This window comes from Molothrus ater, chromosome 5, assembly GCF_012460135.2.
Source record: "Molothrus ater isolate BHLD 08-10-18 breed brown headed cowbird chromosome 5, BPBGC_Mater_1.1, whole genome shotgun sequence".
Taxonomy (NCBI): Eukaryota; Metazoa; Chordata; class Aves; order Passeriformes; family Icteridae; genus Molothrus; species Molothrus ater.
The window spans coordinates 18,641,036-18,667,434 of NC_050482.2; the positions used below are offsets into that span (position 1 = coordinate 18,641,036).

The following is a 26,399-nucleotide window of genomic DNA, read 5'->3' on the forward strand; positions in this document are numbered from 1 at the left end:
CCCGGTGCCGCCATTTTGCGGCCTGGCGCGCTGACATGTCGCGCGCCGTGCGTGGCACCGCCCCCCGCGCCTGCGCCCCGCGCCCGCGGCGGCCGAGCCGGGGCAGCTGCTCAGCGCCGCGGCGGCGGCGGAGACAAAGCGCCGGGTAATGAATGGGACGGGCCCGCCCGGCCCTTCCTCTTAACTCCTTCGGGCCCGGCCGGGCGGCGGCAGCGGCGACCTCCGGTTTCCCCCGCGGTGGCCGCCCGGGGAGGTGAGTGGCACTGTTCCGGCACCGGGAGGGCGCCGGGCTGGGCGGTACGGCTCTCTGGTCCCGCACCCCCCCTCCCCCTCCCGTGCCCGCCACCGCCGCGTTTGGCCTCGGCGGCCTCGGTGCCTTGCGCCGCTCGGGACCTACGTCCCGGGCCCGGCGGCGCCTTGTCCCTCCCAGGAACGCCCGCGGGACAGCGCCGCTAGGCCGGGGAGGGGGCGTGTGGCGGCGGGGTAGTGCAGGAAGCCGGGAACCAGGCCCGCGGTGCCGGCTCTATTGTCTGCGGGGCCCCGCAGGGGGCCCGGACGGCCCGGTGAACGAAGGTCGCTGGTGCCTAGGGGTTCGGTGTTGTCCCGGGCCGCCCGGCAGACCCCGCCGCCCCCCGCCCGAGGAGGGGTGCCCGCCGGGTGCGCCTCGAGTCCCCCCGGGGTGTGCGCGGCGCGGGCCGGGCCGGGCCGGGGCGGCGGGACCCGCCGGGGCTGAGCGCCCGCGCCCACCTGGCGGGGCCGCAGGAGCCGGGCCCGCGGAGGGAGCGGTGACCATGTGGCCGCTGCCATCCCGACCCAAGATGGCCCAGGCAGCCCTGCCGTGGAGAACCCGTCCCCCTCCTCAGGGTGCGAGCCCGGGACCGGGGACCGCCTCGGGTACGGGCTCCCGAGAGAGGTGCCGGGACCGGAAAGCCCGGGAATTCCTAAAAAGCCTTTCCCCCCCAGAAACAGGACACGAGGTGGACAGGCGCCCGCCAGCGGCTTCGGCCGTGGTGTGAGCACCCCGTCTCTGCGTGTGTGTGTGCGGTGAAGTTCCAGCCATCCCTCCTGGGCAGAGTCGCTCAAGAACGGTGTCTCGGAAAAGTGCAGAATTTAGCTTTCATGTAGCGCTGCTCTCGTTTTCTGCTTGAGGCGTGGTAATTTTTGCTTAAAAATGTCTTTTGTAGAGTCTAGATCTACACTTAGACAGCTGCTGATGTTAGAGAGCTTGTGTTAGAATGCTTACTGGAGTTCTCAGGGTGTCCGATGAACTTAAAGTTGTCTGCTGCATATACAGCCTACTAAAAGTATAAAAACGTGTATTATTGTAGTGAAAGGTTGATGAGTCTTTTGCATTAATGGTGATTCTATTTATCATTGCTAAGTTTAGTAGAGCTAGGCTTTGCAGTGTAGAGACCTTTCTCTGTAGTGCTTATGTGTTAGAAGCAGCCCTGTTTCAGAGGGGGGGATCCTTAGCGAAATTTCAGTAATTTAGCATGAGCTGTCATGCTACACCTATAATACTAAGCAAATAAAGTATTTCAAGCCCACATAATATGAATGTACTTTCCAGATTTTCCTTACATGTTGTTGTCTTTATGGCCCACTATACATGTGTATCTGTGTTGCTTTTCAAGAGCATGAGCACAGCACTTTTTTTCTAAAGGTTACTTCCACTAATGCAGTGTTTCACTTTAAGAGCAGGCATGCACCCTTGAGAGGACATTACTGGAGGGAGTGAAGTCTGGAAGACTTTATCAACTATCCCTAAAATACTATGCAGCTACTAGGAAGCAAGCCTGTGTTTGTGCAAATACTGGGCAAGGGCATTCTCGTTATTATTCACTATGGAGACTGGTTTTGCAGAGGAAAAAAAAATTATTCAAAACAAAATCAATTCTTTTGTGTACTTTAAGGAATTTGGGTTCTGTCCACTAGGTATAAGACCAACAGGCAAGGTGCTGACAGTTTTTGTACAGTTGGATGTGTGTCTGCTTTGGTATTTTATGTTGCTAGTATATTGCAGCTTTAACAGATGTTGAGGAATTTATTCCATAGGAGTTCTCCAGAGCAGTCAAATGTAAGAATTGATTGAGAATAAGTAATATGAAGTATCTAAACTAAGCATCTCGGATAAAAGTTTTCTAAACATTTGTACTGTTACATAACAATAACTCTTTTACTTCTTGTGGTGTAACACCCTTCATCCTTGTGACTACTCTGCCTTCTTGGAAGCTCCTAGTGAGCTGTGACCAAACCAGCTGAATGGTGAAGTGTCCCTTGACTGTACCAGTTGGGCTGCAAGGCACTCCCTGATCATACCAGGAGCTCTGGCGTGATGAAGGTGGGAAACAAAGGATAAGCCTCTTGTAATTACCTCTTGTAGCCTTGGTAAACCATTTATCTGGTTGTAGCCCGAGTGGAACGGTACCATTGTTAGTGCACTTTGGGGAGAAAAGCTTACTAGTCACTGACTTGATTTATGGTTGGGAAGGAAGGTTACTGATGGCCAAAGTCAGTCATCTTCTGACCCTATAAACTGCAATCCTAAATGATGTTGTTTGGGCTTGCCTGGACCAGCACCTCCCAGAGCTCACAAACCCTTAAGTTTGTGGTACTCAAGGACTGTCAGCCCCTCTCCCTCCATCTCCATGCTCCTCAAGATGCAACCATTGCCTGTTGGGAAATGCAAAGGAATTTGACATATTGTAGTGAATTCGAAAGGAATTTTTCATATTAGCCTTTACATACATAGAAATAGGTGTATACATCATTTATCTGTGTATATGTGACTTGATTGTGGTACAAATATTTTGAATCCATAGTTAAGTCATTGTTATAGTTGTTGTGAAAACTTTCAAACCGCTTTGTAATTGTCAAAGTACTCAAGTATTAAGTGCTGCTAAATCCTTCTGCACCCTTATCTTTCCACCCCATATCCTTTGCAGTCTTACTGCTTTTGCACTCACAGCTTCTGTGTAAATCATTCCAAATTGCTTCTTATTTGATCTTCCTTTGCATACTTTAGTCTGTGCAGTAATTAGTAGAGTGAGCCTTGCCACTGAACTCTGTAAAGTTGCATTTTCACATATCCATATTAAACTCTGCTTTTGCCAGTACCTTTGACAGTGTTTCTTTAAGCAGCCAAACCACTCATTCATGATGTCTATATAAGGCAAAATTGTAACAGGTACAGCATCCTCCTCATTGATAATGTGAGAGGCAAAGTATAGAACAGCAGAAGCCTAGACAGGTGATGAGCTTAGAGTAATGTTTGCTGTCTTTCTGTTACCTTGTCTGCAGCCTCTCTGTCTGCTGCTTCCCCTTACTATGGCTTATTTTATACTGAGACAGTAAATGTCCAGAGCAAGAATCTGTGTTTGCAGAACAGCCAGTGTCACAGGTGGTTAGTGGAGAGGGGGTCTTCTTTAATAAGTATTAACACATCACTAAGACTTTTAACAGTGCTTTGGAAAAACAGGAGGGCAACAGAATTTTATATGTTTATTTAAAACTGTCCATCCACTAAAGTAGAATATCCTATCAAATACTTTCAAAAACTGGGTATTACAGAAGTAGGTAGCCTTTGAGCCTGCTGGATCTTTCCTGTCTTCTTCTACCTTTTTCTTGGAATTTGTTATCTTTTAGTTTTTAGACTCCTAAATACGTTAACTTCTGAGAGATTTTTTTTTTTCCTCTGAGTAAGTTTGAGTTAAAGAATGTACATGTTGTATTTCCCAACAGCTTGCTGCATTTTATTACCATTCACAGTGAAGAATATTTACAAGGGGGGGGGGTTTGTAAATCCTGGTTTTTTGCAGCTTGCTTTTAATTTTAAAAGAGTTTAATCTTCAAAGGGAGCATGTTTTGCTATGTGGTTGCCCCTGTAATGAACACTTAAAATAATCAGCCATATGTAAATAATAATGATGATACATGTGTATTGGCTTAGTTTTATATAGAAAAGAATATTATAAATAGTTTAGTGGGGAATTTTGCACTGTATGGAGCAGAGTGTTTAACTCATTGTGAGTGACATTTTTTCTGAAGCAGGGACGATCTTTGTATTTTAGTAGTATCAACATTAGTTAATGTAATTTACATCGTGCTCCCTGTTGTAGTGTATACTTTCAAAACAGACTTCACAAAGAAAGAGTTCCTATATGACAGATGTGCCTTGTTTTCTGCACATCCTTGACGATTTTATTTTGTATTTGTTATTGGCATCCTCAGTACTGGTCAATTTACAACTATGGAATTGTTTCATTTCAGCCAATTAGTGAAAAATTTATATGTGACCTAATGGTAGCTTTATATGTGGCCTAACAGTAGCTTTCAAATGAAATCTAGAGTTTAAAGCTCTCAGGTCAAGAAGTAAGAAAAACTAAAGCTTTTATCATAATTTTTTGTGCTTTTTGTGTGTTTGTTTGGTTTGGTTTCAGGGGTTTTTTTGTTTCTTTGTTTGTTTGCTGAAGCAAAGGAATTCTGTCCCAAATTAGTGTGATATATAGTTTAATCATGGTAGTATTGGTTTAGGTTTGGGGTTGTGGTTTGGTTGTTTGTTTTTTTTTTTTGTGATGAGATACAACTCAATATGATTGGCTGTTGAAGCAGCAACAGGGAAATAGCTTGGTTTTTAAGGCCCTTCTTTTCATTCCAGTATGATGATTCAGGATACATAGTGATTTTTTTTTCTATTGAACAACATATTGGAAGGTGAGGTATGAGTATTTTCTATAGTCTACGACTGGTTTTCAGTGGATGTTGACATAAGAAGTATTATTATATTACTATAATCTTTATGTAAACTCACAACCTGTGTGCTCTCTTTAGCAATTACTGCGCAGCTGCGTCCTTTCCATCTCTCAGCTCTTTCCCTTCCCCCTTTGTTGTTTAAAGACATGTAGGGTTGGACAATCCCTCTCTGAAGGTTTAGAAGGTTACTAGTTTTTTGTTACAGCTGTGTGAAAGGTTGTTGGATTTTTCTTTTTTTTTTTCTTTACACTGTCTTCTAGTTTGCATTCACTGGTGTCCTACAGATACGTTTTTCCTGTGATGTGTTAAAGTAATTTTTGCAGTGACTGTTCAGAATTTCTGTGTATTTAATATAAAAGCCAGTTCTGGGGTGTACTCATTAGCTTGAAAATCAAGGCTGAAAATAGGATTTTTAACAGTTAAACATTTTACCAACACTTTTTTGCAATTATTTGCAAAATACATGGGACAAGATATTTAATAATGTATTTCTCTCATGTGACAATGATCAAAGAATTTGTGCCTGTTTTACTCCAAATAGGTTAAGTGGCTTTTCAGTAGTTATTCTGCTTACCTGTTGCTGTAATTCTATATGCTGAATCAGTGTCTGCCTCTAAATAAAGTAATCTGTGATCCAGAAAAAATTACTTTTTCTTTGTTATTCTTCTCACAAAAATAAGCAATCAAGAAAACCCAAACATTAATTTGAATTGAACAAAATGTTTGGCTGGGCTTGAAACTATAGTCATCTTTAACAAATTAGAGAGGGGGAAAATAGAAGAGTTGAGGGGTTCTGGTATTTTTTAAAGATATCAGGGAGCATGAAGATGCATATTTGTACTTTATTTTGCCTCTAGTCTGATGGCTCTGGCACTTGCAAGGAATGTGGGAGAGCCAGGTTCATTTCCCTGCTTTGCCTGAGGAGCTTAATCCACATCTGAGGAGAGTTCCCTAACTGCTCCACTGAGCACTGTGCCTCTGGTGGGTCTGTGTCTCCTTGGCTGACACCTTCCCCTCTGCATACATTATTTAAATGTTGCTGTAATAGGGATAGCTACAGTATCTCAACAGTCAAATTAGCTAGCAGCACAGCTCTGGAGGTGTTCAATTGCTTAAGAGGCACTATAGGAGTGTTTTTAAGTAAAAAATGTCACCAAGAGAAGTGACACCTAGTTCATTTCATAAGGCACACTAAGCCAGTCATCAGGACTGTTTGCCCTCTGAGAGGTGATCTCCTTCCTGAAGAAAAAAAACCCATAAGTGTGGGTGTATATATATGCATGTGTGTGTGTGTATTTATGTAGTGTTAAACATCTCAGTCTGGTTAAGAAGAGTAATCTCTGTAATATAAGAGAGAATGCTTGTAGATTGTGGATTTTCTAAGGTGGGAAAATGTTTTCTTAGTTTGTTGGGTTGGGTTTTTTTCAGTGTACTGGGTCCTCTGCACTATGGCACTCATGTCTGTATATTGATGAGATCAGTGGGACTGAAGTTGCAAAACTCAGAAAAGGTGTCCTGCAATAGACTGCTTTGGTCTGTTTAGTTGCTAAGTCAAAATACATGGTCTGGTATGCTCCACTTGCAATCGCTCCTTTCTCATAGGTGGGGAATGATAATCTTGTGTTGATTCTGTGCTATTGCATGTTGATTAATACACGTGGTTGGTGCAGTGTATAAGCAATATGTTTAGCTTAGGAAGAGAAGGTGCAACAAGGTGAATCCTGTAGTGCATGGAAAGGTGTCAGCAAGCTCCTTTGAAATCTTGCATGTAATGTAGACTCTGTTTCATTCAGCATAAGCATAAAAAATGGAGTAGTGCTAAAATAAATACAAAAATTTTACTTTTAAATTTTGTCTTAGCAATCATCTGAGGGGTTTTTATTATGTTTTTAATTTTTATTTTGCTTTGGAGTTCTAGAAGTGATAATGTCTCATTTTTCTTGATAGCTGTGAGGGCTAGAGATTTGAAAAAAGGTGAGAGTCATGTAAGTGCAGCTCCTGGAGCTGTCACCTAAAGAGAAATTTGAAACATCCCATGAGTCGCCACTGTGACAGTTAATGTGTTTAAAAAAACAATAAAAGTAATTACTTTCTTCTTTTCCTTAGATACAATCATCTCATTAAGTTTGAGTAGCCAGTATTTAACCTCAAATGAAGCCGCCTGCCTGCAGTGGAACAGATGTGTAAGTTTGTTTGTTTTTCTCAATAAACTAGTGAGCAGCTTGTTTGCTTTCGGTCTTGTATCATTATTTTTATTAATTTGAAGGAAGACAATGGAAAAAGGGAATGAATAATTGTATGCCTGTGCAGTGACTTGTATGGAGCTTAATAATTTAGCAGGAGGTTTGTATGAGTGCCTGAGCCTTAAGAATTAAGCTTGGAAGCCTGGATATCTTTAGAATGGTACAGAAATAGTAACTATTTTATGATTTATGGGGCACCTCTTACTCTGTGGTATCAGCTGGCATATATACATCCTTACCCTGAATTATACCGTTTAAAAAGGGGAGATAACTTAGATGCTGCATTCATACTGTACTCGAATTACCGGCGTCTTAATCGGATTTTATGTCTTCACTGAGCGAGTTAGTTTTAATATTTTCTTCTAGGGATTTCATCTGAAAATATTAAAACATTATATATTCTGTTTGAGCTTTTGAATAAAGATTTTTTGGAAGCCTGAGATTCCTGAGTAAGATGCCATAGAGAAAATTTGTCCTTATGAAGATAAGCATTTATATGTGGAGTAACAATAAATGTTGTTCTTGTATAGTGTTTGAGAGCTTTGTATTAATTTCTTATCCCATCCTCTCTGTGCCCTGAATAAAATAGGTCCATTTTTAAACCATCTGTATTATTGGTTAACATGCATGCTAGCAAGAGATGGACAAAATGTTTATGATGGAGAAAATGTTGAGCTTGGAAGTCTTATTGAGGTCATAGAATCAGAATAGGGGACCTCTAAAGACCACCTAGTCAAACCCCTTGCCATGAGGAAGGAAGGACATCTTCAACTAGACCATATCACTCAGAACCCCATCCAACCTGCCCTTGAGTGTTGCCAGAGATGGGGCATCTACTGCATCTCTGGAAGACCTGTTCCAGCATTTAACCATCCTCATTGTAAAAAATCTGTTCCTTATATCTAGTTTGACTCTACCCTCTTTTCATTTAAAACCATACCCCTTTTCCTATCATTACAGACCCTACTAAAAAGTTTGTCCTCATCCTTCTTAGAAATTCCTCTTCCTGAACAGCTAGTCTAAAGTCTCACTGGAGCTTTCTCTTCTGAACAGCCCCAACTTTCACAGCCTTTCCCTGTAAGACTGTGGTCTCTGTAGGAAGAGAAAATTAAAAGTATGATTCAGATTCATTCCTTGAAGGAAACTTTTCTTAGGTGACACATACAGAAGAAGTGGGAGATTTTGTTACATACTGAATCTGCCTGTGGATTGTTCTTCATCAGTCCAAGCAAAAATGAGCTGCTAGTGCTTTCCAAACACAGAGGAGAGCTTAAGAGCAGGAGAGTAGTTGTTGTTTGTACCAGCCTCCCAGGTCACTTTTAGACCACTGTGAAGAAATATGACAAAAGGGACAGTGGTTTTTTCCAGAATATCCAAAAGTTCACTCTCCATGTAGTTAATGCTTTATTCTAATATACACATCTCACGGTCACTGAATGCTTTGCACGGTTTCATTATATGATGTCGAGCACTGTAGTATATTATACTTAAAGTGCCTTTCCATTGTGACTCTCAAGGTTAAATGCCTTCAATGAAAATAATCCACTTAGTACTACCTGTCTAATGAAAACGAGTATCTGCTCTTTGTACCTTCAAGAACTATTTGTTGATTTATACTCCCATATAAAATAATTGTTGACTGCAAGCTCAGTGTTCTGATAGATCCTTTCTTAATCTGTGATTAAAGCAGCACTCTCTTGACAGTGGGTACCCTAAAAACAGATATTTATCTAGAGCTGCAGTCTCCTGAGAACAAAGAGTCTCCAGATGTTACCTTTACTGTTAAAATTTTAAATTTTGGTAGGTCAGCAATGTTACCTTTCTAAGTCCTCTAGCATCCACTGTAAGAATTCGTCTTTCAGTGCATATGCTATACAGTAATTTTTATGTGCAGTTTAGATCATTGAAGAAAATCTAGTTCCTGATTAAAGGGATCTAGTAGTGCTAGATGTGGCCTGAGAAGGTGGGAGAGAACAAAGCAGTGTGAACACTGCTGCCTGTTTATCTCACACCAGACTACTGGCTCCCAGCTCACAACAACTTTTCTTAATATTAGAGTCAAGACTGCAAATCCCAGTGCTAAAATGTGGCATAGCTCGTGGCAATTATATAAACTTTGTGGTTTTTTTACTCTGTGGTTCCCCTTATTTATTCTTCATCAAAGGTGGAAGCATGATAAGCATGATACGGGAGCATATGTACAGATGGGAGGACAAAAAAACAACTGAAAGACAAGAAAGTAAAACTCATTTCATGGGAGGTTGTCACTTGCTGTGACTTGCATTAATAGCTGCTGAAACAGTGGGAAGAGTGGGTCAGCTTTCAGGGAGTCAAACAGTGTGCAGATTGTGCTGTCAGCATCAACCTTGCTTTGGTATGGGAAACAGGAGAAATTGAGGTTTTGTTCATTTCCTTTTTTAGTGACTTTGAGTTGTCTTTAGTGGCTTACTGAACTGTGGGGAGACCATAATCCATTTATGACAGGAAATACACTGATGCTCATAAAGAAGAGGAAGATTCCTCATCCTTTTCTCTAAATGTTTTTATTTCCTTTTTCTATTCCTCAGAAAAGATTAGGTTTATTAAAATAATTATTAAAAATAATAGAAATAAAGTGAATGGAAACGGTTATCCATTTCTTTACCTTTTCTTGTACTAATAGTGTTGTGGATCCTGTCCTGAATAGGACACTTATGTAGTTGTACTATGTAAAACTTATTTAAAAAGCAAGTTGCATTACATTAATTAAAGCTCATGAACTGCACTGGTTAGAATAAGTACTACAAAAAGCTTTATTCTAAATTTAAAATTTCTTGTATTTTTTGCTCCTTGAGCAAAACCTTATTTGGTCAAATTAAGATCTGTCTATGGCAGTAGGATGGTTCTTCAATAAATCATTTCTTTTGGGAGAAGAAGCTATTAGAGCTATTTGTGTCCTTGGGGTGGAGAGTGTACTTCCTGCTAGTGCTCAGTGTGGTGCTGGTGGAAACAGTGTTGGCTTCCCTTAGCTTGATTGTCTGAGTCAGTTAAGTCTTTGCAAAATCTCACCTTACCTTGAAAAAGACAAAGAAAATATATCCCTAAAAGAGGTTAAGAGGAGAATACCTCTTGTCATGGAGACTAGGAACAGGCTGGTTGACAAGTGAATACAGAGGTATGCACACTCATTTCTCCCTCCCTCTCCCCTGTTCCATGAATAGGAAGGTTTGTTTTGAGAGGAAGAGAGATCTGATAATTGTTTTTTTTAAACGGTGATTTCAGATGAAACTGTCAGATGCTACTGATGAAGGTACAGTTTACTAAGAAAATAGAGAATGACAAAAAATACTTGAAAGAGGCATAAGATGTTCTCCCCTATTGTGGGCATGTGCCTTATGCCTGCATGTGATATGGAAGCTTGGTTTTAAAAGTTACCTCTTGTTTTTTGTTACAGTTCTTGTAGTCATCGGCAGGGTGGTGAAACTGAGTGTTTCTGAACTCTTAATTACCTTGGATAGTATTGTGAAAGTTGTTTTCTATTTTATTTAGTATATTTAGTAAAGAGATGATTTTTTCCTTACTTCAAAAAAATCTAGACATGCTTCTTCAGTTTATTGCATGAGGAAGAAAGAAGGTACCCTCAGTTGCAAATGATTTTCCAAAGAAATTTTTCTTTTCCATATTGGGTGTCTTCTGACTTGAAATAAAGTTTTGTGACAAAAGAAAGATTAAGGTTAAGTTTAAAAAAATCCCTCTGAAATTCTGTTCATACTGTTCATACTATTCATACTACTACTGTTCATACTCTTGAAAATATGTTTTTGTGGTTTTGGGTACTATGAATTGCATTTTCTTTCTAACCTTCCTTTGAGTTCACAAGCATTCCAGGATACAAACGTTTTAATAGAAACATAGTATTATGTCATGTTACACATATACAGATATTATTTATATAGATCATGGAAAACCTCTCAATAGCACTGTTGAAACTATGTGGGGGCATAGAACTAATTGACATCAATGTGAGCACAGAATTTGGTTGATTGGTAGCTTTGAAAAGTTTTTAAAACAGACATCTTCAGACTTTAGCATGAAAATAAATTCTGCTGTATGGTAGTATTAGCAGTTTAATAGTTCCGAATAGTTCCATTCTGTATATCAGAAAAATTATACTTGTAACAGGTTAATGTAAGATATTCTCAAAGGATTCAGTTTACATTCTATGAGGTCTTTTTCTACTTTCTACTTACATGGATGTTTTCAGCAAGAGTTCCAAGAAGACAGACTACCCAAAACATGGTGTGTCTCTCCTAACTGGTTTTTTTATGTTTTTCATCATCAGCCTATTCAGCTTTCCTCTTCACAAGTGCCTCATTTCTTACTGTAATAATCCCTAAAGTGCTTGAGGTTTCACTCTTACTGGATTTAAAGATAGACATTTAACAAAAATAAAACCTACAAAAGTGTATGGTTTTTATTGTGTTGCAAGCTAGGAAGATAGAGTAGTCAGTAGAAAAATCACTTGTCCTAATCCTGTCCCTTTTACTTGGTCAGCTGTGGGCTGCATGGGAGGAGAAAGAGAAGAGTCTATTGGGCTGGTCAGAGAATTGATCACTTGGAGAGGAGAGTTGTTAGAGGAGCTTTGCTTTGAATTTTCTGATGCTTTTCTGAAAGCAGACTGCTGTTCTCTAGCAATAAAGAGTAAATCTTTATTCTTTTGCCTTTCATTCTTTTCTGACTTACCTGTTGTTACTGCTGTTTTGGTTGTGTGCTTTTCCTGTTCTGTGATAATACTGATGCATCTTTCCTACTCTGTTCTTATTTTTATCTTCTCCATTTTACCCTTGTGCTGTGTTACTGCAACCTTATTTGTCTCCTGTCAGCCCCAAATTGTACAGCATGTGGTACTAAAAGCAGCTTTGATGTCCTGCTCTAAAAATGCTCTAAACCAAACAATACATGCTTCAGCTGTATAAAAAAAATCTAATTTTTTTTTCTTAAGAAAACCAGCTTATTTTTTATGACATTAAGATTTTCCCCATCATATCAGCATATGATATTTGTCAAAATTATAAAGGATAAAAATATCAAAATCAATGTAAAATTTGCTGTAACAACACTGAACTGATGTGTAAAACTTGGGAAAATACTGCTTAAAGTTTTAATGAAACTATTGCTTAAAACATTAGCATTTTAACAAATGAAAGATCTGACGTTTGGTAGGTGTGAACAATAGCTCAGAAACATATCCTGCAAGTATTGCATGCCTGATAATGAGAAGTAACACTTCAACACTTGAGACAGTTTGGATCCTAGACAAATGTTGACATGATTTACTTAGTGTGATAGATCTGGTTTTTATGAGTAATTTCTTAGTAGAAGCTGGGACAAATTATTAGCATGTGTAGAACCTGGGGTTTTTTTTTTGTCCTTCATTACAGCGTGCTGCAATGGGAAGTTAGTAAAGGACGTGAGAAGGGATATAGCCCCATTTGAGATCTGATGGTATTTTTAGTGCACTAAGGAAAAAAAATAGCAACAATTAAAGGCTTATCAGGTGGTTGTAGGTGTGAATAGTGCTACTAATTCCAGTGATACATAATGTTATGTGTGGTGGTAATGCAACATTCTTCTTAGTTTTCTTACTAAAAGTTTGGAGCAATGTTGTTTTGACCAGGGTTATTGTTTTGTTGTTGTAGCTTTACATTTTTATTTTACTTTTAAGATAAATGCTGCTCAAAACCGTGTGGAATGGGGATTTCTGTGCTATGGGCTTTAACATGTTTAAGAGTGTTACTTAAGTCCAGGTGGTGGAGGATGATGCTTCAAATAGATATATGCTTAATACATGGCAGATAAGTGATGAAGATTGATTTCTGCAGAAATAAGGTTGAGCTTTGGCTCAGTACCCTGTATCAGACACCTGCTTTATTCTTACACATGGTGTGCAGTGAGCCTGCATCATTGAGTCTGATAAAACGTTTGAGCACTGAGCTACTAGACAAAACCCGGTGAGCTGAATGGGAGCTTCAAAGTTTGTTAAAGAAGCCCTCCTGTGGGGTCACAGGGTGCAGAAATGACCTCCATGCTTTCCAACCTCCTCCTCAGAGAGGAGCCGGGGTGTGGCTGGATCCGGTCTAGCCCCAGACTTCTCAATGGGTTTTGTCTAAAGGATCACAGAGGTGTAATTGAACCGTATACAACTTTGTTCTGCAGGATTAAGGATGCCAAACCATATATATTTATATAAATATATATGATGTATTATGATAATGATTAGATATAAATAATTTACAGAATTATTTACTACACAGTGCAGGAGCTGTAACAACTATTATAATATAGTGCACTATGAAGCAGCTGTATTGAAGCAGTTGTAACAAAGCTGGCAAAACAATTAAGTAGATTGATGTTACTCACCCATAACAGTGACCTTGGGCAAATCTCTTTAGCTCAGCCTCAAGGAGTAAGAGGAGTAACCTTGAGGGATGTTACCTGTTTAAGGGAGGAATCTCCATATGTACACTCCAAGAAGGCTTATGTCAGAAAACCCTGCATTAAAAATTGAGACTGGGCTTTTATATTATAAAGTGACTGATGATAGTAAGATGTCAGGTCAGAAGTCTCCATCTGTGTCAGCTCAGCAGCTTTGGATAAGTTATCAGTAGTATCACTTGTTTGTTCATTTATCCAGGAACAGATCTACCACACCTTCATCTCACTATCAGGATGTTTAGCTTTGGGACTGATGAGTCAGGCTGGTCTCAGCGTTATTCAACACCAAAAGCAGCATGATGCTCCCTTCTTCGTTTACCACTTGTAGGTTTGCAAAAGGCATTGTTCAAGTTGGTTCACAGTATTCCAGGCTGAGCATCCTGCTACAGCACTAAACAGGGATACCAGAACTAAGTGTCAGCCCAATGTAAATAATATACATGCTAACTTCAACATCCTTACTTCTATCACACTTTAATTAATATGAAATGTATAATAGTAATGTACTATATTTTAAAAGCATTATCTCAATTCTTTTAAGAAGTTTTATGACTGAGGATATGCGAGTGTAAGAACTGAATAAAGAACTGGATCTTCTTTTTTTAAATAAATATTGCTTTAAAAATATATCTTCATTTCCACTTTGTCTCTGTTCCAAAGTATTTTTTTTAATTATGCTGACTTGGAAATCATATTGTTTGTCTTCAGTTTTACCATTGTCATGAATTATTTTCAACCTTTTACACATTGGAGTATGAGCCAGTGTAGTTTTGTGCAGGCAGGGCTGGCATGCACACTGTGTTGCAGATGATTTAGGGTTTGAGATGGAGATACTGGTACAAAGCTGGAACTTTTAGTTTTGAATCTTTTCTGAGGTTTCAGGGACTATTTGAAAATTAGTAGTAAACAGCATCCTGTTGACTTCCCATGTTTACAGCAGCAAGAGAAGAAAACAGCTGTACAAATAAAAACTTCTTTCAAGAGTAAGAAGCTAAATATGAGGAGTTTGAGTTCATCCAGTGTTAGGTGTTTTCTGTGTGCTGATTTCATTTTCATTCAGTGCTGTCCATTTAACAATAATCAAATTACTAAAACTTTCACTTCTGAGCTGTTATCTTCTTGAAGTATTATTAATTTAGAGGTGGTGGGGAAAATAGAAAACAGAGAAGAGTCCACTAAACCAGAAAAGTATAACTTGGCCCTAGAAGATCTGTTTTACTGCTTAAAATCATTTGTGTTCACCATAAAATTATTTGATGTTTTGCGGGGCAAGAGGCAAGAAAGAGGGGAATATTTAGATTTAGTGTCCATTTTTATCTTTTTAGTCTCTGCTTCAGCTAAATTCCTCCATTTGTAATTAGAGTTGAGTACTCAGAGTGTAATGGTGACTGTTACACACCTTGTTATACACCTTGTTTTACTGTTATACACCTTGTTTTTTTCTCTGCCTGCAATGACTGATTTAGGTCCCAGCTTACACCAAGCCCTGAGTTTTCCAGTAACATGAAGGGACATGAGTGATCTTTATACCTCAGCAAATCAGAGGTCTCTGTGTTGTGTCCTGACAAGTAGCATGAGTGCATAGGGGAACTCACAGAAGACTATTCATGTCAACAAGGAGCAGTTTTCAATTATGGTGGTGTTCTTTCCACACTTCATTCCTTTGAGTCCAGATGGAGCATTTGGGGTTGTGGATGTGCGAGGCTGTTTTACAAGTTAGAGAGAAAACCCTTGTAAAACCACAACAGTTACTGTTTTTCATAAAACCTGCCTTACAGGTGACTTAAAAGTAATGCTTTTCTCTTCCAGCAGTTCTCTACAAATCATGCTTCCCATGAAGTCCAGAATGACTTGTGTCTTCTATTAAGCCTGGTTTTCTGTACTTTATTCAAGATTAAACTGTTGCATACCTCTAGTTCATGTTTGTACATCTGTGCCAATTCCTGTGAGCTTCTGTGAGACTTGAGACTAGGACCCACCTTGTTTCAGTGTGACTGACATACCAATTTTGCGTTTCTAATTCTGCATTTTTAGTGATCAGTATCTTGCAAATCTCTGTAGTTTCATACAGGTGAGCCAGTACTGATATTTTATCATAGGAAATTTCTGTAGATAAAATGCACTGGTTTTAGTTTTCCTTCTTCAAGGGATTTATAACTTTGAGAAGCAGTAAGGTTCATCTGGACTATAAATTTATACAAATACATTCTGCTGACTTGTTTATGATTTTGGATGTGTATTCTCTAGATTCTTGAGGAGGGGTTTTTTGTGTGTGTGTTTCTGTTTTGTTTGATTGTTTTGCTTTAGCAAATATTCCTTTATTAGCAAAGTAACTGCCATTGAAATTGAAGCAAATAATTTCTTAAAGTATGTATTTCTTATTGCTTGTATTTCTTGCTCTGAGGTATTTCTAATGATGCTTGTACATTTCCAAAAATAAATAAGATTAATGCTATTATAAAACTGACATCCGTTTGTGCAAATTACTGTTAATGAGCTTTTATGTACATCTTATGCTCAAAATCTGTCACTATTTTTGATTTTTTTTCAAACTAGTAAATGCTTTTACTTTCACTGTCTTCACATTTCACATCTTTTTTGAAAAAAGTGTTCTTGCATTTTGCAAGTGTGTCTTTGTGTTTACATTACATGCTCTTCAATAACAATGTAAAATTTTTTGGTTTTAAACAATTTTTTCTAGACCATTATTTCCACCAAGATTCTGTGATACAATCAAGTTCATGATTATCACCTGACTATTGAATCTAAAATGATGTAAAGCTTACAGGCCACTCTCTGCTTTACAAAAAATAATTAGCTTATGGTTTGGTATTCTTGCATACTTTTCATACTTCTTCATGTGGTAATGTATGTCTCTGCAATTCAAAAAGACACCAGTGTTTCACTTTTTGCCTCCTTCCTTCAGCAGTGATTTCTTCTGGTCATGGCAGTTTGCTGTGGCACTCAGGATCAGTCACGTTCTCCAGACATTTCATGTCAATCACTGCATGGTTTCAGTAATCCCATTTTGAATGGGAAATCCTGTAAAATGTTCTGTAGGCTTCTTACCACAGCAAATGACTGCTCAGGAGCTTATAGTCCAGTGTAGTGCATTTTTGTTCTTGAGTTCTGTTTATTTTCTTTGAAGATTGTTTTGTTGCAGGGTGTCTCTATATCATTGCGGAGATTTGAAAAGCATAAATCACTTTGAGCTAAGTGCCTATAGCTTTTTGTACCTTTGAAAACATTTTCCTTCTTGAATATCCTGTTTGTTTAGCAGTAGTCCTTAATTTTGAGTAGCTTGGGTCCAAGGGTAAATAAGCCATGTAAACGTGGTCATAATCAAATTCATACTTCATTCTAGGTGACTATAAAATTGTAAAACATCCTTTTTTGTTTCTTAATTAAACAGACTGACTCTATTTGCATAGAGTTGGTATGGGAGGAGGAGATGAAAAGCATCCTTATGTTTCTGACCCTTAGTATTCTGAGGACTGTATTCTAAAGAAACTTTCAGTTGGACATGCAAGGGTGTTTAAAGGGAAGGAGCTTGACTTAACTTTATATGATGTAACATCATAACAGAATCAGAGAATGATGGGGGTTGAAAGGGACCTCTGGAGATAATCTACTCCAACTTCCCTGCTAAAGCAGGTTCAGCTGGAGCAGGCTGGACAAGATCTTTGTCCAGTCTGGCTTTGAATATCTCCATAGGAGCCTCCACAACCTCTCTGGGCAGCTGCTTCCAATGCTCTGTCACTGACAAAAGAAAAGTTTTTCATTATATTCAGATGGTCCCTCCTGTGTTTCAGGTTTGTTCTAGTTAGGTTTCCTCTAACCAGACTGCCCTGCTGATTGCAGCCCTCTGAGCTTTGCCATTTAGCCAGTTCTCAAAGCAACAAAAATAATTCTTGGATGTTTGACAGAAATGGAAAAAAAATACATTCAAAATTTTCTAAGGGGCATTCAGCTTTGGGGATTTCCCAGGAAGTGATTGTCTCTTCTAATCTCAGCTATTTCTGCTAATTTCTAGAAGGCAGCAACAAGGTCGAGAAAAATAAATACTATGTAGCCAGAGACCTATAACAGCCATAGAGTGGACAAGATAGAAATAATTTTTTCTTGTCTTACATTCAGTCATAAGCACACTAAAATAGTGTAACTGACCACCATGTGTAAGTGCTTTTTAACACTGCTAATAGCATAACTCTGTAAACAGCCTGCAGGCATTTTCACAGCTAAGCATAAATATAGAAATAACATGTAGCTGCAAAGGGAGACCTAGGTTTAATTGCACAAAGGAGGACAAAACCGATGTGAATCAACAACTCAAGCAGTAAAAACTGCAATCAGAAACCAAGGATACAGAATAATCAGGAAAGATTTCTGGTGGACCAAGAACAATTTTTTGTCCTAGAGAAACGAAGAGTCAGGGGCAAATGAGATTGCTTCCCACATTTTTTGGTGGAGGAGAATATGACTGTTAAAAAGACACGGTGACAGCAAGGAGACATACAGAAGAAAGAAGTCTACCCGTGGTTCCTGCTTCAGACTCCAAACAGCTCCCTCGCCTCTTTACCTCAGCTTCAGTAACTAAGACTGTCAAGGACCACAGCCATCAGTATTTAACTACATGGCATCAGCTCAGTGGTATTGTGTACTCAAAGCTAATTTAGGATAAGGTGATTAGGGCCTAAGTGTTTGAATATGTAGTGATAATGGCTGATAATGATTAAGAACTTAACCACCGGCAATGTGTTGTTAATGAATGTCAATCTAGTTAAGCGTGGTTATAAAGTTTGCAACTGGTGTTATTTATCAGGTTTTCAGATCTTCCCATCACAGCTACTTTAAGCTTCACCATGTTAAGCAGTAACTGCTTATCAGGACAGGGACACTTGAATCGGTTCTGCAGATTTTTCTGTTTAAAGCCTAGAATTGGTTTTGCATTGTTAAGAAATTACAGGAATCACAGGATAAAGATGTGATTACCTGTTTTGAGTCAAAGAAATTGCACACAGCTTCATTAGAACCCAATGCCAGTGGATATATACATTTATTTTGTGTGAATCTAGCTAAGAATCTGTAATGTCCTTATTGTAACTTGCACTCCATGCATAATTTATGTTCTGTAAGCTCTGCATCAAGGCTCTTGCTTGTGAGCCTTTCTATTCTGTGATCTTAAGTCACAACATCTTATTATATTTTCTTGCTTTTCGTGTTTGCAGTACAAGCTCCAAATTCACAGATTAGATCAAAGATGAAACAAAAATCCTCTTGAATTGATTGCTATTTTAAAAAGTTGCCTGTGTTACACTTTCTCGTCCCAGATCCACATATGTCCCGTATCATCAGTATGTGTGTGATCAGTAATTTCTGTTTCATTCAATTTTATCTTGAGTCATGTAAATTTAGTCTGGCTGCCAGAATTGTTCTCTGATATGATTTCACAAGCCAAGGGAAGTCCTGTGTAATGTAAATTTCTTGTAGAAATCTAAGGCTTTTCTTCAAGTCTTTTCCTTCATTATTCTTCATGCTCAACCCCTGCATCTTTTGGTATCTGAAAAGAGATTTTTTTTTTCCCCCGAGATTAAGAAAGAAAGGCACAAATACTAAAACTCACACAGAAAGAAAAGCAGAATTGCTCCCTACCTGTTAGCGAGTTCTGACTGCTCCATCTCCCTTTCCTTAAAATAGCTGCAGTAAGACCATTGCCCCTCCTTTTCCCTGCCCCTTTCCTTGCACCGGAAAAGAAAGGAAATTATCACAATGATAGGCTTTCCATACATGAGAAATCCACAGAAAGTGAAAGTTTCTAATTTCTCTTGCAAACAAAGCTCAGAGAAAAATTAGTTAAAATAGGTTACAAAGCTAATATGACATTGATCTTGATACAGTGTGAAAAACAGCCTTTTTAATGTGTTTTGTGGCTGTGGCTAATTTTGCTATTGGTAAAATCAAAGAATATGCTGATTTGGAAGGGACCCATGAGGATTATCAAGTCCAACTCCTGGCCCTGCACAAGACACCCCAAGAATCACCCCAATTCTGCCTGTGTTGTAGCAACACATAAAAGTTGTGGAAAATGTTTAAAATAATTTAAATTTGTTTTGGCTTCAGCTGTGGAGAGTTCCATAAAATTTAGTTTGCAAAAATTGCAATGCATAGTGTAGCATCACCAATGTGATGGCCAGAAATGTTTGTTATCTCGAATGAAGGCATCAATAACTGCATTAATGACACAGAAGAATAAATGAGAAAGGGTTTGGCAAAATTTAAAATTCTAATATAGTTCAGTGGGAAAAAAAGTGACTGATAAATGCAGACAGCTTCTTCGTATTTGTGAGGGACTACTCGGTTCCAGTTTTTGAGGCTGCTGTTTCCCTTTTGTATACAACTTTATATGCAACTTCATATGCAACTTCAAAAACCTACTCTTTGTACTGGAATTGGTAGTGAATAATCTTTACTCACGACTGAAATTAGCTGTCTTGTTGTAAATGGGCTTTCTAGTGTAACCTTTGGGCATGTGAGGGACTGGGCTGGCAGTGCTGCACTAGGCACCAGCATATGCAGCTCTGTGTGTCTTCGCTCCTGAGTGATGTTGCTACACTTTTGGAAGACCTCTCTGTATAGCATTTATACAGCTCCATTGTCCTAAATTAAACTTTTCAGTTTTTATTCAGAAAATTCTAAAAGTAGCTTGTTTCCATAGCATGTTATTGTTTGGCAGTGTTATAGCATGAACACAAATGTGTGACTATGGTCAGAAGCAGAGTGATTAGTGTGACAATGCTGAACAACCTTACAGAAGTTACTTGTTTTCTTTTTAAAGACTGCTGTCAGTTATGGTGGGCTCACATGTACAAGACTGTGAAACAACATTTGAATTTAAGGATGTATTTCTGTGCTAATGTAATTAAATGCCTGCTTGTGTTCATATCTATCAGTAGATATAGACACCTGTGCAGTACAGATATATGTGTGTATGTACTTTGGTATATATGTACTTGCAGTGGTTGAATGATGATATAGGATAGGCATAGGAATGTGCGAGCAAATATGAAAGTGATGCTGAGACTCTTTTTGTCAAAGGTGAACCAAAGCTGCATATGTAGACACATATTTTCCCACAGTAAATGTATTGAGTAAATGTTGGGCTTTTTCCTTTTTTTTTTTTAATAGTACATTGAATTGTTTTTATCTCAATAGAGAAAAAAAACCAAAAACATGCAGAATACCTAGTGCTTGCTTTAGTTTCACTTTTACTGTAGTTCTTTAACGTGCGTTAGTCAACTTTGTCTTCTGATTTTTTTTTTTTTAGATGGTGTAAAAGAATCTCCGTTTCCCAATCAAGATGAACAGAATGGCTTTCTTCAACAAGAAAATAGAACATCCATTTTTTAGGATTATATCTACAACATGAATCATTTAGCAGTAGCTGTCTTTGAGAACATTCATATATGACCTCAAATGTCCTGATCCTGGGAAAAAAATGGGATTCCATTAATTAAGTCTATAATTTTTAAATGCATTTTCATGACTAATTATATTTGCTTATGCACAACACGGAATTCATAAACCAGAGATTATTTTAACACATGAACACATTTTGTTTTACATTCACTATACAAGATACATAATTTTAATCAAATTTTAAATAATCTTTTAAATTATCTATATTTATTAATAAATGAAGTCTTGGCAAGAATTGATCATCCATGGACATGAGTAAAGCAGATTGCCCCGGAATGGATGATACTTATGTGTTGGGTAAAATCAATAACTTGAAAGTAGAGCAAGAAGACGACAGCATTAACTGTACTCTAGAAAGAACGGATATAAAGACAGAACAAGATGATTTCAAACATGCGGACAGCAGTGATGAACAGGAAGACAAAGAAAAGAACTTCATTACAAACAACTCTGGCAAATATTTGTCTACAGAAAATGAAGATGATTATGGATCTCTTTTTTCTCAATATAGTAATACGCTGTATGATGTAGCAATGGAAGCTGTGACACAAAGCCTCCTTTCGAGCAGAAACATAAGCTCCAGAAAAAAGTCACCTGCTTGGAACCATTTTTTTATATCTCCTAGAGATAGCACTAAAGCAATATGTATGTACTGTATGAAAGAATTTAGCAGGGGTAAAAATGAAAAGGACCTGAGTACAAGTTGTCTCATGAGACACGTGAGGAGAGCACATCCCACTGTACTAATTCAAGAAAATGGAACTATGCCAGGTATATCTTCCTTTTCTTCATCTACATTATTGCTGCCACCTCAGTCTGCAGATGTTGGAGATCTGAGTTCTATGTTATCTCCCATAAAACTGGTCAAGAAAATGGCTTCTAAAATACCATCTCCAGATCGAATAATTGAGGAATCTGTTTCTATTGTTTCTTCTGAAGAAATATCAGACCTCTCAGTCTCTGAAAAGTGCAGCAAAGAAGAAGTCATGGTTGGTTCATCTCCACAGCAAGCCAACAACCAATATGATGACACTGTTGAGAATGTAGCAGAAAAAACAGTTGTAATTCCAAAGAGTGCATCAGGTTCTAGAAGGAGATCTGCTGTCTGGAAACACTTCTATTTGTCACCTCTAGATAATTCTAAAGCTGTTTGCATCCATTGCATGAATGAATTCAGTAGAGGAAAAAATGGAAAAGACCTAGGAACGAGTTGTTTAATAAGACACATGTGGAGAGCCCATCGTTCCATTGTCCTGCAAGAGAATGGGGGTGGTACCAGCATACCACCTCTCTACACTGCACCTCCTACTCTCTTGCCTTCTTTACTACCATCAGACAGTGATCTGAATTCTATGTCATCCTCTCCTGGAAAACTAATGAAAGAACCAACTTCTGTTTCCTCTTCTCCAGACAGAATCTCCGAGGAGATCCATACTAATCTCACTTCTGGAGATACTCTAGTGGAAGACTCAATGCTGTCATCTTCTGATGATATAGGTGAAGTCTCCTTTGTTTCATCTCCTGAAAAACAGTGTGAGGGATTAGGTCCACTAATATTTGAACCTACTGCTGTGTTTCAGCAAAATAAAAGGATTATGAAAAGACTTAAGTCAGAAGTCTGGCACCACTTTTCACTCTCACCTGCAGACAGTTTAAAAGCAGTATGTAGATACTGCAGTTGTATGATAAGTCGTGGTAAGAAAGGAGATGTGGGCACAAGCTGCTTAATGAGACACCTATATAGACGCCATCCTGATGTAATTGGAAACCAAAAGAGCTTTCTCGATGTGAGTTTGGCAAATTCACCTTATGCCACTTTGGCTTCTGCAGAATGTTCATCCTCAAAGTTGACTGACTTGCCTACAATGGTTACACATGATAATCAAATTATATTTCCTGTTAATAGTAAGAAGACCTCAAAACTGTGGAATCACTTTTCAATTTGTTCTGCAGATTCAACAAAAGTAATATGTACACACTGTGGACGTATAATAAGTAGGGGGAAAAAGCCAACAAACCTAGGCACGAGTTGCCTTCTAAGACATTTGCAGCGGTTCCATAACAATGTATTGAAAACTGATGTCCCAGAGACAGTGTTATCCTCGTCTACGGATAATCACATGCCGCTCCGCACAGAATTACTAGGATCTTCAAATTTTGACGAAACCAATGACAAGTTTTGTGACTCTCATCCAGTTGCCAAAAAAATCACAAGTCTTGTAGCCGAAATGATTGCACTTGACCTTCAGCCATATTCTTTTGTAGACAACATTGGCTTTAACAGGCTGCTTGAATATTTGCAACCTCAGTATTCTTTACCTTCTCCATCTTACTTTTCTAGGACAGCAATTCCAGATATGTATGATAACGTAAAACAAATAATTATTTCACATCTTAAAGAAGCTGAAAGTGGAGTGATCCATTTTACATCTGGAATATGGATGAGCAACCAAACACGAGAATATCTTACCCTGACTGCTCACTGGGTAACATTTGAGTCTTCATTTCGACCACAGTGTGAGGATTACCATTGTTCAGCACTATTAAATGTATCACAGATTGACTGCGACTACAATGGAATCAGTATTCAAAAGCAGCTAGAATACTGGTGGGAAACGTGGATTACTTCCATTGGACTTCAGATTGGCATTACTGTTACTGATAATCAGAGTATAGAGAAAACTTTAAATGAAGGTGATCATTCAAGTGTACAATGTTTTAGTCACACTGTTAATGTAATTGTAAATGAGGCTATTAAAAGCCAGAGAATGGTTCAGAATTTGCTTAGTATTGCAAGAAAGATCTGTGAACGCGTCCATCGGTCAGCAAAAGCAAAAGAGAAGTTAGCTGAGCTGCAAAAGGAGTATGAGTTGCCTCAGCATCAGCTAATACAAGATGTTCCATCCAAGTGGAATACATCATTTCATATGCTTGAACGCCTTATTGAACAGAAAAGAGCAATTGATGAAATGTCAATAGAGTGCAGCTTCCGGGAGCTAATAAGCTGTGATCAGTGGGAAGTCATGCAGTCAGTGTGTCACGCTCTCAAACCTTTTGAAGCTGCAAGTAGGGAGATGAGTACACACATGTCTACTCTAAGCCAAGTGATTCCAATGATTCATATACTTAACAGGAAAATAGAAATGCTTTTTGAGGAAACTATGGGCATAGATACTATGCTGAAATCTTTGAAAGAAGCTATGGTGAGCAGATTGTCCTCCACGCTTCATGATCCAAGGTACATTTTTGCTACACTTCTGGATCCCCGGTATAAAACATCGTTATTTACAGAAGAGGAGGCTGAACAATATAAACAAGACTTAATCAGGGAGCTGGAAATAATGAGTTCTACCTCAGATGATGATAAACCTGTTTCCAATGGATGTGATATAGGTTCACCATCTACAAATTCTTATAGGGAAGATAATCTCTGGTCACTCATGGGTGACATGAAGAAAACAAAAGACCTGAAAGAGAGAGCAAAGTTACCAGAGGAAATGGTGCTTTCTTACTTGGAGGAAGAAGTGCTTGAGCATAACTGTGATCCTCTAACTTACTGGAACTTTAAAAAGTCATCTTGGCCAGTACTGTCAAAATTGGCTGTCAGGTTCTTGGGTTGTCCACCAAGCATTGTTCCTTCAGAGAGATTGTTCAATACATCCAATGAAAGCAACAACTTTAGTCAGTCAAGGTTAATGATTGAACACTTTGAAAAGCTTATCTTTTTGAAAGTGAATCTTCCTTTAATATACTTCCAGTACTGAAACTAATGAACAAACTGCTAGACTAAATTTATTGTTGCTCACTGGATATTAACTATCTATAACTTGGATTTTTAAATTGCTCCAGTAGGGGCCATGTATGACATCTAATCAGTGACTATAATTCCAAATTTTAGATTCATTTTTTTCAGCTTTCAATATGTCTACATGTGCCTTATTCATAGTACTTCAGGCCAGATATTGTATATATGTTTTTTAAAAGTTCACACTAGAGATAGCCTGTCTCGTCAAATTATACAAAATTATGTAGGTTTTAATCCATAATTGTAAATGAACTTTAAAAAGCTCAGTCATTTGTTTTAATAGAATGGCAAAAAAAGGAAAAAAAAAGATGTAAACAGTTCTATTCTGTAGTTTTTTATTCAATTATTATGTAAAAACCATAAACCAGGTACTGTATTTTAGTTGAACATTGCTTTAATTGCAAGAAAACAGGTTTTGTAGTTGTCAAAAGAAAGCTGTACGTGAAAAATGGGGTTCAAGCTGTCTTTTTATCATATGATGTTTTTAACTGCAAGCCCTAAAGTACTTAAAGGATTAAGAAGAGTTATTGAGGAAGATGTGTTTACAGGAGACTGTTGACTTAATATCTGAAAATAAATCTTAAATTTAACATGAGATGGAACGTCACTTATACAGCAATCGGTAGTAAAACTTCCCATTCTGGGTTCTCCTGTTCAGGCTTTACATTTTAAGTGAATTACAGAAATATTCTGGATATTTATAAAAGGTCCTAAAGTTTGTGAATTAATGCTTGTTATTTAATGCTGTGTACAAAAAAGGCAAGAAACTTACCAAGAAGACTCTAATGTCATTCTGAAGCCTATTCTAATCTTTAGTGCATCAAAACTATAAGGTCCCTATTGTAAAAATTGAGCCCTTACTCCTAATGTAATTTCAATTGTGTAGAACAGCCTTTCTTAAAGCTCCTAGTACAGAAATAATCTGATCTTCTGGTTTTCAGTAATAGCCTTATGGATATGGTGCACTGCTTAGAACTTTATGTAGTAGGGTTGATTCCTGACTGTTGGTGTCCATCAGGCAAATGGGATATAAAGCCTTTAAAGCTTCAGATAAGTTGGAAAAAACAGCCAGCATTTTAATTTGAAAGGAACATTCTCATTAGTTTTTCTCTAGAAAGACTTATCTTTTAATTTCAGTTTTCATTGAATACATTTTTGGGAAACAAGTCATCATTTGCCTATGACCTTTTAGAAAAGTTGTAGCTTTGTTAAGATACTCTACCTATGCCTAATCTAATTTTGCATTTACTATGTTTTAGTGTATTTATAAATGGTGAACTCAGTTTCTGAAATTAAACATTTTATTTGCAATTTTCCAGTGGTAGTCAACACTGCCTTTTATTTTCAGATGGATTTAACTCTTGACTAAAAATTAATTCAAACAATTGTAATCATAAATATACCACAGAACAAGCTATTTGAAAAGACAGGTTTTCAGTTTAGCTCTTATGACTTGAGCCTGGATTCTGCTTCTTTTCATTTTCCAAAAGCTGTTTTAACTTCAGGAAGATTGGTTGAATTACTTCCCAAGTGGCTCTGGTTTCTATGTGTCATTTCTCTAAACATTTCACAGTTTCAGGTATTTCAAGTGTTATTCCATCATGTTCTGTTTATATATATACAATTAAAGTAAATGACTACATAGTGCA

General features: G+C 38.2%; 1 protein-coding gene across 2 annotated transcripts; it reads left to right on the plus strand.

The window, feature by feature from the left end:
• Positions 1-140: 140 nt before the first annotated feature.
• Positions 141-26,399, plus strand: ZBED4 (zinc finger BED-type containing 4). 2 transcript variants are annotated; one of them, XM_036401332.2, is made up of 3 exons: positions 141-253; positions 6,859-6,935; positions 20,794-26,399. In XM_036401332.2, the coding sequence occupies exon 3, from the start codon at positions 21,191-21,193 to the stop codon at positions 24,707-24,709; it is 3,519 nt and encodes a 1,172-aa protein (XP_036257225.1). In that variant the 5' UTR covers positions 141-253; positions 6,859-6,935; positions 20,794-21,190; the 3' UTR covers positions 24,710-26,399. The 2 variants fall into 2 exon arrangements, with proteins under 2 accessions (XP_036257225.1, XP_036257226.1); XM_036401333.2 differs by lacking the exon at positions 6,859-6,935.

Excerpts from the sequence above, each read along its gene's own strand:
- ZBED4 (XM_036401332.2), top strand. The coding sequence starts at position 21,191 with ATGGACATGAGTAAAGCAGATTGCCCCGGAATGGATGATACTTATGTG.